Raw genomic sequence first — 13,267 nt, 5'->3', positions numbered from 1 at the left:
TGGATAGGAAGGCTAAATGTCATTAAGATGTCAATTCTACCCAAACTCATCTACAGATTCAATGCAATCCCAATCAAAATTCCAACAACCTACTTTGCAGACTTGGAAAAGCTAGTTATCAAATTTATTTGGAAAGGGAAGATGCCTCGAATTGCTAAAGACACTTTAAAAAGAAAAACGAAGTGGGAGGACTTACACTCCCTGACTTTGAAGCTTATTATAAAGCCACAGTTGCCAAAACAGCATGGTACTGGCACAAAGATAGACATATAGATCAATGGAATCGAATTGAGAATTCAGAGATAGACCCTCAGATCTATGGCCGACTGATCTTTGATAAGGCCCCCAAAGTCACCGAACTGAGCCATAATGGTCTTTTCAACAAATGGGGCTGGGAGAGTTGGATATCCATATCCAAAAGAATGAAAGAGGACCCCTACCTCACCCCCTACACAAAAATTAACTCAAAATGGACCAAAGATCTCAATATAAAAGAAAGTACCATTAAACTCCTAGAAGATAATGTAGGAAAACATCTTCAAGACCTTGTATTAGGAGGCCACTTCCTAGACTTTACACCCAAAGCACAAGCAACAAAAGAGAAAATAGATAAATGGGAACTCCTCAAGCTTAGAAGTTTCTGCACCTCAAAGGAATTTCTCAAAAAGGTAAAGAGGCAGCCAACTCAATGGGAAAAAATTTTTGGAAACCATGTATCTGACAAAAGACTGATATCTTGCATATACAAAGAAATCCTACAACTCAATGACAATAGTACAGACAGCCCAATTATAAAATGGGCAAAAGATATGAAAAGACAGTTCTCTGAAGAGGAAATACAAATGGCCAAGAAACACATGAAAAAATGTTCAGCTTCACTAGCTATTAGAGAGATGCAAATTAAGACCACAATGAGATACCATCTAACACCGGTTAGAATGGCTGCCATTAAACAAACAGGAAACTACAAATGCTGGAGGGGATGTGGAGAAATTGGAACTCTTATTCATTGTTGGTGGGACTGTATAATGGTTCAGCCACTCTGGAAGTCAGTCTGGCAGTTCCTTAGAAAACTAGAGATAGAGCTACCATTCGATCCAGCGATTGCACTTCTCAGGATATACCCGGAAGATCGGAAAGCAGTGACACGAACAGATATCTGCACGCCAATGTTCATAGCAGCATTATTCACAATTGCCAAGAGATGGAAACAACCCAAATGTCCATCAACAGATGAGTGGATAAATAAAATGTGGTATATACACACGATGGAATACTACGCGGCAGTAAGAAGGAACGATCTGGTGAAACATATGACAACATGGATGAACCTTGAAGACATAATGCTGAGCGAAATAAGCCAGGCACAAAAAGAGAAATATTATATGCTACCACTAATGTGAACTTTGAAAAATGTAAAACAAATGGTTTATAATGTAGAATGTAGGGGATCTAGCAGTAGAGAGCAATTAAGGAAGGGGGAACAATAATCCAAGAAGAACAGATAAGCTATTTAACGTTCTGGGGATGCCCAGAAATGACTATGGTCTGTTAATTTCTGATGGATGTAGTAGGAACAAGTTCACTGAAATGTTGCTATAGTATGTAACTTTCTTGGGGTAAAGTAGGAACATGTTGGAAGTTAAGCAGTTATCTTAGGTTAGTTGTCTTTTTCTTACTCCCTTGCTATGGTCTCTTTGAAATGTTCTTTTATTGTATGTTTGTTTTCTTTTTAACTTTTTTTTTCATACAGTTGATTTGAAAAAAGAAGGGAAAGTTAAATAAAAAAAAAAAGAAAAAAGACAAACAAGGGAAAAAAAAAAAAGAAAAAAAAAAAACGATGTAGTGCCCCCTTGAGGAGCCTGTGGAGAATGCAGGGGTATTCGCCTACCCCACCTCCATGGTTGCTAACATGACCACAGACATAGGGGACTGGTGGTTTGATGGGTTGAGCCCTCTACCATAAGTTTCACCCTTGGGAAGACGGTTGCTGCAAAGGAGAGGCTAGGCCTCCCTGTATTTGTGCCTAAGAGTCTCCTCCTGAATGCCTCTTTGTTGCTCAGATGTGGCCCTCTCTCTCTGGCTAAGCCAACTTGAAAGGTGAAATCACTGCCCTCCCCCCTACGTGGGATCAGACACCCAGGGAAGTGAATCTCCCTGGCAACGTGGAATATGACTCCCGGGGAGGAATGTAGACCCGGCATCGTGGGACGGAGAACATCTTCTTGACCAAAAGGGGGATGTGAAAGGAAATGAAATAAGCTTCAATGGCAGAGAGATTCCAAAACGAGCCGAGGGATCACTCTGGTGGGCACTCTTGCGCACACTTTGGACGGCCTTTTTTGGGTTCTGGAGGGTTGGGGTGGCTGGTGGTGGATGCCTGGAACTGTTAGGCTGCGGCCCGGAGCCCGTGAATCTCGAAGACAGTTGTGTAGAGGTGTGGCTTATGGGGGGTGACAGTGGGATTGGGAGTGCCGTGGGGACCGGGCTCCACTTTGTCTGGTTTGTGGGTCGATGTGTGGAAGGGTAGGGGAGGCAGGCGGACAGACGGGGGTACCTAGTGTTCTTTTTTACTTCGGTTGCTCTTTTTCACTCTGATTATTATTCTTGTTGTTTTTGTGTGTGTGCTGGTGGGGGTGTCGGGGATTGATTTGGGTGGTGGGTGTGCAGCTGTGTGGTGGTACTGTAGACAATCGAGGGTGCAATTTGTTTTGTGTGACTGCGTGGTGTGTGGATGTATCTCAGTGAAATGATGATTAAAAAAAAAAAAAAAAAAAAAAAAAATGGATGCCTAACCTAAAGTGTTTGATAATCTTGAATACCTTAAGTTTTCTTAAAATGAACATCCTAGAAATCAAATTAGATAAATTTAATTTTAACAAATTTTAAATTTAATTTAACAAAGTTAATCATATCACCCCACAACTCTCTTAAAATGTAAAACAAAAAAACAAAAATAAAACCCTACCCTGAATTAAATGTAATAGACAAACTCTGAAAAGCTATAAAGCTATTTTTTAATTTAATTATTTGCCTGAAAAAAGGAAACAGGATACAATAACATAAAAATAATCATTAAATATAAAATTTAATAATGTTGAAACTTGAATTAATAAATCCTGTAATTCTACATTTTTAAACATCCAAGAACACTGCAAACTGTTTAGTGGAGAGGTAATCCTGTAAGCTCAGTTTCATTCAGATTCTCTGAAGAGATATTTACTCAGGTTAGCAAACTATGTAAACTAATTAAAAACAAAAAACAAAAAACAAAAAAAACCCAAACCTGTGATGTAGCGAATATGACAAATTTTTAACCTATAGGCCCTTCCTAACGACACAGATACATTACCTTTGATTTGGGTCTGCAAGTACTTCCAAAGTCTGCTGTTGTGTGACGGATACAATGCAAAAGCATCCCACAGCCTATGTTTCATAATCTTTTATACACAAGAAACTTCTTGCTTTTTTACCATCAAGTAATAAACAGTATTACCTAAACTTTTCTGTTATTAAATTACAGCTGTAGTATCTTACACACTTACCCAAGAACTCGGATGTTTGTTTCAAAGACTGATACAACTACATCATTATCTAAATTAACATCTCTTAAAACTTTTCTCACCGCATCTTCAAATTCTTTAGTTTTATTTAATACCTAGGAGAAGAAAATTATTAAAATAAAATTCTTTTCTACAAAGTTTTCTAAAAAGTGACACATACAAAACAATATTTTCTTCAAGTATATTAAAAAATGTGTTATCTAAAACTGAAAACAATTAAATGCCTGATTATATTATATGGAATCTTTATTTGCATCTTTTTGAGACTTAACGAAATATCATTAAGACTTCAAAACAGTCAACATCGGAATAGTTACTGGTTTCTTTATATAACTCATGACCTAAAGCTACGTGAGGTAAGCTCTACTGGGATTTGGTTTCCTAGTCAAAACAGAACAAAAAGCCATCCTATTCACAAAACGTAATTTTAAAAGATGTTTACTCAGAAGAAAGCACATCCTTCAGGGGATCATCAACTGATCTTAAACCACATCCCACCTGCCTTTGGATGCCCCACCCCCTAACTAAAGAGACAGTACAATGCTGTGATTAAGAGCAAGCTCTGATCTAATTCTGGTCCTTTCACTCACAATCTATGTAAACCCAGCCAAGTCTCTGAGCCTATTTCTTCATCTACAAAAAAGAGGAAATACCTGCTCTCATAGGGCTGTTTTCTTAAATGAGATAATTTATATAAGGTGCTTATAGTACAAGGCCTATTACTATTATTATTACCATGTGGGTCTAGAATCTTATTAAGCCAAGAATTTTGTGGATCCCAAGGTGGTAATTTGTGCTTCTCAGGATATTTTGTATTTTTTTTTTGTCTTTCCCTATTACACATTGAATGCCTAGGACCACTAAATCAAAAACAAGATATACCATATTCTCTCTCATTCCCATAATTATTAGAACATAATTTGCACATTCCACTAATCTCTGGAAAATGAAAGATCTAAAACAATGGTTTCTCAACTATGTTTGCATTTTAGAACCATAAGAGCAGCTTTAAAAAGAATACATAATAATGCTCATGTTCACTCTAGAAAAATTAAATCAGAATATCTTAGAGGCAAGGGGTGTTTTTCATAACTTCCCAGGTGCTGGTAGAGTTGAGACTCTCAGGTCAAAAACAAGTGTCCCAGTGAAAAAATAATGTAGAAACAATACTGAAATATCCAAAACATGTACAATATGCAAAAAATCTGAAAAATTTATGACACCCCAAAGTTTTTGTTTTTGTTTTGTTATTAATCATTTCTTGGGATATTAAGTCAGAGTTGAGAATTATGCCTTAAGGAAAATCTTGAAACAAGCTCAATTTTTATACCACAAATGACCTAAGAGTAAGAAATTAGAAAGATACTATATTTAGAAACCATGACATTTGGAACTCAATCTTTCTCCTCTGCCATCACAAACCATCTCCAACCAGAATTAATTAAAATGACTTTGTGCCCCATGAGGTTGAAAAGGAACACCAAGAAGTGATCTCTTTTTGGGAAAGCCATTTGGACCGTACTCTCCTTTGTTCAGTGTATAGATGGATGAGTAGAAAAAATGGGGACATAAAAAAAAAAAAAGGCACCCAGTGTTCTTTTTAACTTTAATTGTTCTTTTTCACTGTAATTTTTATTATTTTTGTATGTGTGGCAATGAAAATGTTCAAAAATTAATCTTGGTGATGAACACACAACTATATAATGGTATTATGAACAACTGATTGTACGCTTTGTATGACTGCACGGTATGTATGGTATGTGAATATATCTCAATAAAATTGAATTAAAAAAAAGAAGTGATCACTTGGTGCTAAAAATCACTGCTGGGAAAAATAAATGTTTACTTATGAGTATAGCATACAAAGATACTAATTTAAAAATTTCAGTATCATTGTGGCGTGTCATTTCAGAACAAGAATCTCAATGGCATTTTCTAAAATAGTAATTGAGTACTCTTCCAATAACTTCAACTTCCTTGTCCACAGGAACAAAACCTAAGTTACTACTTTCTGATTAAGGTGCCAACACATAAACTGACTGCCCTACAAATTATTTTATCTCCATTATTCCAGATATTCCACTTGACATCAACTTGATAGTATGAACTCCTGACAGTCTGAATGATTTATTCAGAAGCAAAAATCTGAACATCTTATATTCTAAAGCCTTCTTAATGTATTAATATGCATATTGAGAAATTTATAAAATAAATACAAGAAGAATCAAACCTACCACAAGAGTATCCAATGAATCAATCAGTGTCAGGGAAAATCTAAGAAACAAGTATAATGAGATACAATGAGAAACATCAGAATTCTAAATATTTTATCCATGAATGTACAAGCAGACTTATCTACATCCTATTGCCTGGTACTTTCTATTAACTAGTACAATATACAGATAAAGCACCAATCTGAAAAGCCTTAACATTATATTTATGTTCAGCATGTCTACATATCTTTTCAAATGAATAGAAATATTCATTAGCTCTTTTTAAAGCAAATGAAAAATTTAAAGCATTAGTACCTTGTAATACGTTATTGACTTTACATATACATTTTAAAAGCTGCATCCAGTTTAACAACTACCTAAACTTTTCACTGAGGTAAACTAACTTTTTACAAAAGATAACAGAAGGGAACAACGGAGCTTAATATGGTATTTAAAGCACTCTTTAAAATTTAGCCAATCCCTAGGAATTATAATACCCAGATCATAAACTGCCTCCAAGAAGTCTAAGACTTGGGCAATTTGAGATGCCACACCAGTCCTTGTATAAATACTCACTTTCCCAAGACATCATCAACATCACCCCGACTTGGCTCCTGGCCTCGAACACGACCTCTACAGGTTAAGGGCATGAGTTCATCAGCTGGGTAAGCATGATCCTACAAGGAAAACCTTAATAAGTCACTAAGAAAAATAAAACCAAGCACACATCATTTAGCCATTATAACCTTTTCACAGTCAAAAAATAAAAGTGAAATGTAGACTGGTTAAAAGTTGTACTATCCTTAGTCTGTGGCATCATTTTTTTTAATTTAATTACAATTGTAACACATGCTTTGTATAAAAAGTCAATACAAGAAAATGTTTTTTTAACTGATAATCTGCTGCCCCCTCCCACAATCTCATTTGACAGAGATAACTACTGTCAAAATTCGACTTATCCTTCCAGATTTTTCCATATACAAGTGCATACAAATACACGTACACACATAACTTTTAAATTTTATTTATAGATGGTCTCAGGCCATACATATTGCTCTAAAATTTGTTTACTTGACAAATCACAGGGTTGTTTTTTTTTCTATGATCTGATATTATAGATGTATTTACTCTTTTTCACTACTGTAAAGTGACAATTTAATATTAGCTAGTATTTATTGAGTACTTATGTTCTAAGCACTGTTTTGTATATTTCAGTTCATTTAAATCTCAAAACAACATTTTAAGCTAGGCTCATTACCTCCATTTTACAGTTGAGAACACTGAAACACAGAGAAGTTAGGTGAACTGCCTAGGTCATACAACTTGTAAATGATGTATTCCAAATTCAAACTGAGGCAATGCACATGCTAAAATTTAATTATTTATTCCTCGATTGATGAACATGTGGGTTGAATTCAATTTTTTACTATATATACAATGCTTCAGTAAACATCCATGTGCATATATCGTATGCACCTATGGTAGCATTTCTGTGGACTAGAGCCCTAGAAACAAACGCTCGGGGTCAAGGATATGGGTATTTAACTTTTGATAGATGCTACCAAACTGAGCATACCAATTTACACTGTCACTATACTTTCACTTACACGGGAGATAATCAGTGGCTTAAATTTTACCAATATCCTGGATAAAAAATATTTGGTACCTGAAGTTTTACTATTAATGAGGATAAGCAACTTTTTATATTAGCCACTGTTTCCTTTGTAAAATGTTTATTTCTACCTTTTGTCCTTTTTTGTAGGTTGCCTTATGGGTCAAAAGGACTCCTTATAGATTACTTTTGTTACAAATATTGTAAATATTTTTCTTCTGTCTTTTGCTTCACTTTTCAAAGTAGGCACTGGTTACGGAGTTAAATCTAATAGTGGGTAGTGGATTTCAGGTATGTTTAAGAAGGCCACCCTGAGCCTCTGAAAATGTAGTCTTATGATTTTTTTTTATGTTTATATATTTATTCTATCTGGCATCTATTTTTGTTTATGATGTGAAATAGGGATGCAAGTGTGTTTGTTCATCCCAAAATTTAAGCAAATTTTCTAAAAACCACTTTTTGAATACTCCACCTTTTCCTCAACTGTTTGAAATACCAGCTTTAACTGTTCAAAATTTTTTGTATATTTACACATTTCTGTAGTCTCCATTCTGTTCTCCAGACCTATTTGCCTATTCTTGTTCCAATATCACATTATCTTAATTGTTCTTAATTTACAACATATTCTGCTACTTGGTAAAGCAATGCTACCCTCTTCCCTTCATTGTTTTTCTTAATATTTTTCTTAACTACCTTCTTGAATTTACTTCTCTGGATAACTTAAAAGTTTCCTCAAAATTCCACTGAAATTCCAATTGGAAGCACCTACTTTGGGGAAAATTAATACCTTTAACAATTGAGTCTTCCTAGCTAGGATTACAGTGTATCACCACATTAATTTAGGTCTTCTTTTATGCATTGATTTAAGTTTTACAGTTTTCTTCCTATAGGTCTTACATATTTATTAATATTTATTACTAGGTACTTTAGAGTCTTGGTTACTTTTATGAAAGGGATTTTTTTTTTTTTTTTTAAGAATGACCATGATAGCCTTTCCAGTCTAGATGGTGATGAATCACATACAGAAATCTTCCCTCCTACCCACTACAAACACACTGAAATGCTGACTACATTTTTAAAATATAGCTGAGCTTGAGAGTAAGAAAAGAAATTTGCAAGTTCTAAAAGAAAGTAGTAGATTATAAGAAATTAAGCTGTGATGTGAACAACATGGGTACTAGGAATAAAGACAAGATTCAGTAAGTGTTATGTTAATGTCCAGAGTGGAAGAGAGTTGATGCTGTTGGTCCTACATAAATGGCCAGAAGCCAGAACTAGGTTCTGTAAGATAGGTATTTACTTCAGGGAAACTGGGCTGGAATATTCCACCTACTGGTCCCTGATCTTAACCGAAAAGGAAAGAAACAGAAAAAAACTTCTGAACTTTATATTTTCTTCGCCAGGAAAAAGTCCCTAAAAGATTCCTCTAAAATTAACAAATTATGATTAGAAGAGACACTGAGAGGTGAGAAGCACTGTGCTAATTAAATTTCACCTTTAGACAGTATTTATTGATTACCTACCAGGAATAATAGGATTAACATACTCATACTTTTTTCCAGTCAATTTAAGATTTTTGCAAGATATGTTATCACAGACAGTCTTCACTTTGCATGATTTCGCTATGCAAGAGTTTCAATTGCCATAATTTAGTTAAATACCACCAGTCCTCCAACTGTAACCAAGAAGTTAGGATTTAAGGACTGATTATGATTACTGAATCATTATATAGGTATTCCTTTTTACTTTCTGGTGTATTAGAGCAGACAGAGGGAAATACCTGAAACCTGAATTGTAATCCCGCTGCCTTGATCTCTGATAACAATTGTATAGCCTTTATGTTGTACCCTTGTGATTGTAAAAACCTTGTGACTTATCTTCACGTGTACCCATTTATCCAGTTTTTCGACTTCAAAGTCTTATGATCACTAAAGACAGGCATGTTTATTAATGAAAGGTCTTGGGTTAGCCCAGAACTAACCTACCCTAAGTCCAAAACTATCTTAATAACCAAAGCTGGATCTAACCAAAATGGGCCCGCCTGACATGCACAGCTTTGACTTTATCCTACAAGTCACCTATACCTCATTATAATACTACATCATGCCCATTATCATATGAAGGCCGCCATTTTCTTACATACGTTCTGTGACTAAGCATGTAGTCAATCTGTGCATGCTCAATAATTAAATCACTTCTAATTACATCATCTGGGGCTACTGTAATCATTATCCTAAAACCTGACCATCTTTTGATGCTATAAAACTATCAGAATTACTGCCATTTGGGGAGACAGATTTTGGACCCATAGGGCATCTGTCCTCCCGCTTCACACCTAGCAATAAACTCTCTTTGAAACTCCAGTGTCTCAGGAATTGGTCACTTGAGTGCATCAGGCAAAAGAATCCACTGCCTTAGTCTGGTAACACAACAACATGGTTTGAATTTCAGCTACCTTGGGAATTGAATCATGTACCCCACAAAAGACATGTTCTTAATCATAATCTGTATTCCTCTGGGTATGAACTCATTTGTAACTAGGACCTTTTGAAGACGTTATTATTTATTAAGGTGTGGCCGAACTGAACCAGGCTGTTCTTAATCTGTATTACTAGAGGCCTTATAAATACAAGAAATTTGGATGCAGTCAGTTATTACAAACCAGAAAGCAGGAGGAGTCAGAAATCAGTAGAAACCTGAATAGTACAAGAGGGATCACTATGTGAAAACCTGCCACCTCCCAAACACCACCAACTCCAGGACAAAGCATGGCCTTGCTGACAACTTGATTTTGGACTTCTAGGCTTCAAAACCATGAATCAATAAATGCTTGTTGTTTAAGCCAACCCATTGAGTTGTACATGTCATAGAAACCTTGGCAAACTAAGATACCAAGATATAACAACTGCAAATAACTGAATAAAACATAGACTTTGGTGCCACCTCTTCAGTCTACAAATCACTACATAAACAACGATGTTCATCATGATCAGTGATTAATCACTGTGGATCTGTTATTCAGTTCATGAACAGACAGCAAAGCATGCAGTTGTGATGCCTTCTTGTCTCCCACTGATATACCTACAAGACAAAAGTGTATAATTGAAAGAAGGAATTAGCCAAAAAAGATGAAAGTACAACAACAACGAAAACAAAACAAAACAAACAAACAAAAAACAAAAAACAGAGTGATAACACTGGAAGTGAAACTCTAATCAAATGTAAATAGGGTTACAGGAGAAACAGATAATCATGGGACTGCCGACACTGCCACCATCCAAGAGACTCTACTCATGTATCCAGAGAAATTTAATGAAGGTGAGATTATCAACATAAATGATGAAAAGTGGTTGTGATGTATAGGATGAAGATGTTCTAGAAGAAGCAATGCACGCAAAAACTTTCCCATCTGAGGAATTTACAGAGATAGTTCATGACTTTGAAAGTACAAAGAACAAAATGTTGGAAGCTGATCCAAATTTAGAAAGGAGTATGACAATTCACAAAGGCCACAGAAAAGAAGCTCATTCTGTATCTTAAGTTATACAAGAAGAAAGGCATTGTTCAAACTTAAGTTTTTACAAAGAAATAAAACACTTTAATTCTCAATGTCTCTAAAACGTTGAATTACAGTATACTAAGCAATTGTTAGTTTTACTAATTTTTCCATTTCCCCATACATTTATAACCAACAGTAAAAGGGTTTTAATGTTTTGACAAAGATTTTTAAAGGTAACAGAACAATCATAATTTCTCCCACAGATAAAGATCGCTTTGCATTGTTTCAGCTTGTAAGATCATTTTTACAGTCCTACACTACCATGCAGAGCAAGAACCACCTATACATTCCTATCATCCACATCTGTAACATTTACATCGAGGTCTGTAATCCTAATTCTCAGTTGCTGGTGTTAGTACTCTAGTTAAAAAGTCAATGCACACAAATTTTCCTATTGCTTCTTCATTCCTGAGTTTTTCATTTTAGCCACCTTTGGTTACCTAGATTTTGTCCTCAGCTTTTTTATTTTTGTTTGTTCGTTTGTTTTACAGGAGGGGTTGTGGGTATTGTATTTCTCTGTCTCTTGCCTCATACTTGGAAGAACAATCTGGATCCTTAGGAAGAGCTTGAGATATAGTTTCTTCCCACCAGACCTTTAAAGATAATCTTCTACACCCTTCTCAGATTCATTGGACAGTGCTTTGTCAATTTCTAAAACTAATCTGGTATTTCATGCCTTGCATACGACTTGTTTTTACTACTTGTATGCCCTTGTGTTCTTTCTTAATTCTTGAAATTGAGCAAAACTACTCCCGATTCCACATCCAATTCTACCCTACTGCCTCTCACTCAACTCAATCATTTGGATCCAAAACTTACAGCAGAAAAACAGAATAGAGGCCAGGAATACTAAAGGCATGACCAACTGTATTGTAATAAAGACCTTGGCTGATCTTTGAATTTTCCCATGATAGGAGTGTTTTTTGTTATTCATGATGGGCCTCTAGATCACACCTGACAGTTCAGTATGCTAGGGCGCCATACCTGCAGTCTTAAAGCAGGACTGGCCACCTGAAAGACCAACCAAGTGATGAAAGGGTTGGGACTTTGAGTCACTTCTTTCAGCCCAACCTCACAGACCTCAGGGGAGGAAAAAGGGACTGGAGATTGAGTTCAATCATGTGGGCACTGAGTCCACCAATGGTTACATAATGAAACCCTATATAAACCCTGGATATACAAAACTCTTTGGTGTGAGCTTCCACAATTGATAACATATATCCCTATCCCAGGACCATGATAAGTCCTGACCTTTCCTGGAGAGGACAGGGAAGCTTGCCTTTGAGAACCTCCCAGACCTGGCTCTCTCTGTCTCTTCTCCTGGCTTATTACCTGTATCCTTTTAGAAAAATCCTAAATATAGGGCTTTTAGCAAGTTCTGTGATTTCTATGTATTCTAGTAGATTACCAAACCCAAGGGGATGGTGGAAACTCCGAATCTGTAGCCAACTGGTCAGAAATGATAATAAGCCCGGGACCCTGAATTTGGAAATAGCACCCAAAGGGCAATCTTATTGAGGATTGCCCTTAACCTGTGGAGTAATAATTGAATTGAGACTTGTTGCTATTGGAAGTGTTTGTAGTTACTGCAGTCATTTATACCAACAGAAAGGAAAAGGGAAAAAATAATGAACAAAAAGCAGGCTAAAGAACACAAAAAGCATTGAAGACTACCAACCTTCAAGTATTTAGAGAAATTCAGCACTCTATATTGATTCATTTCCTGAGTACAGGTTTCAGGGAACAAATGCTTTGATACACTGAGAATTCACACAGAGCTACTAAATTCTGTATTAAATACTTCGCAATTTTAACATTACATATAATTTGTCAGCATAAATTCATAATTACTTTTTCATGTGTCAGTTTCAAAAGAACCGTGATTTCCCAGAATACTCATGTTTTATTCCTTTATAGTTTCATATCTAACCCATTAAGCAACACTTAGAAGTGACTCAAGAAAAGCAATATTTTTTAAAGTTGCTGATATATTTTGAAAGATACTTTGTAAGAGATCATTCAAATGTTAATTTGGTTGTAAAAATTTCCTTACTATTTAAACCACTGCTTTGAAAGCTTCATACTATTTTTTAGGGTTTCACAAAATACAAACACCTAGTCTCAAATTAAATATGAAATTCAAACCCTGAGCTTAGCCAGATAAGAAAAATATCAATAGCAATTGCAAACCAGAATAATCATACGGGGCAGTTTTGAACCAGGTGTAAAAATACTTTTTGTCCCCCAGTTTCAAGACTAAAGATAAAAATAAAACCATAGCTTACTGGTCAGGTTAACCACAAAGCAAACCACAGGTGGT

At 35.6% G+C, this 13,267-nt stretch overlaps 1 protein-coding gene across 2 annotated transcripts in view; it reads right to left on the bottom strand.

The window, feature by feature from the left end:
* The window catches only part of EDEM3 (ER degradation enhancing alpha-mannosidase like protein 3), an 81,200-nt gene that overhangs the window by 55,453 nt on the left and 12,480 nt on the right, over positions 1-13,267 (bottom strand). For both annotated transcript variants that reach the window (XM_037825178.1, XM_037825179.1), the window contains exons 3-5: positions 6,353-6,453; positions 5,798-5,837; positions 3,546-3,658 (exon numbers count right to left, since the gene is read on the bottom strand). In XM_037825178.1, the coding sequence (XP_037681106.1) occupies positions 3,546-3,658; positions 5,798-5,837; positions 6,353-6,453 (254 nt within the window). The remainder of the gene's footprint in view (positions 1-3,545; positions 3,659-5,797; positions 5,838-6,352; positions 6,454-13,267) is intronic.

Source organism: Choloepus didactylus, chromosome 2, assembly GCF_015220235.1.
Source record: "Choloepus didactylus isolate mChoDid1 chromosome 2, mChoDid1.pri, whole genome shotgun sequence".
Taxonomy (NCBI): Eukaryota; Metazoa; Chordata; class Mammalia; order Pilosa; family Megalonychidae; genus Choloepus; species Choloepus didactylus.
The sequence above is the reverse complement of the archived record's forward strand: the minus strand, read 5'-3'. Positions and strand labels throughout refer to the sequence as shown.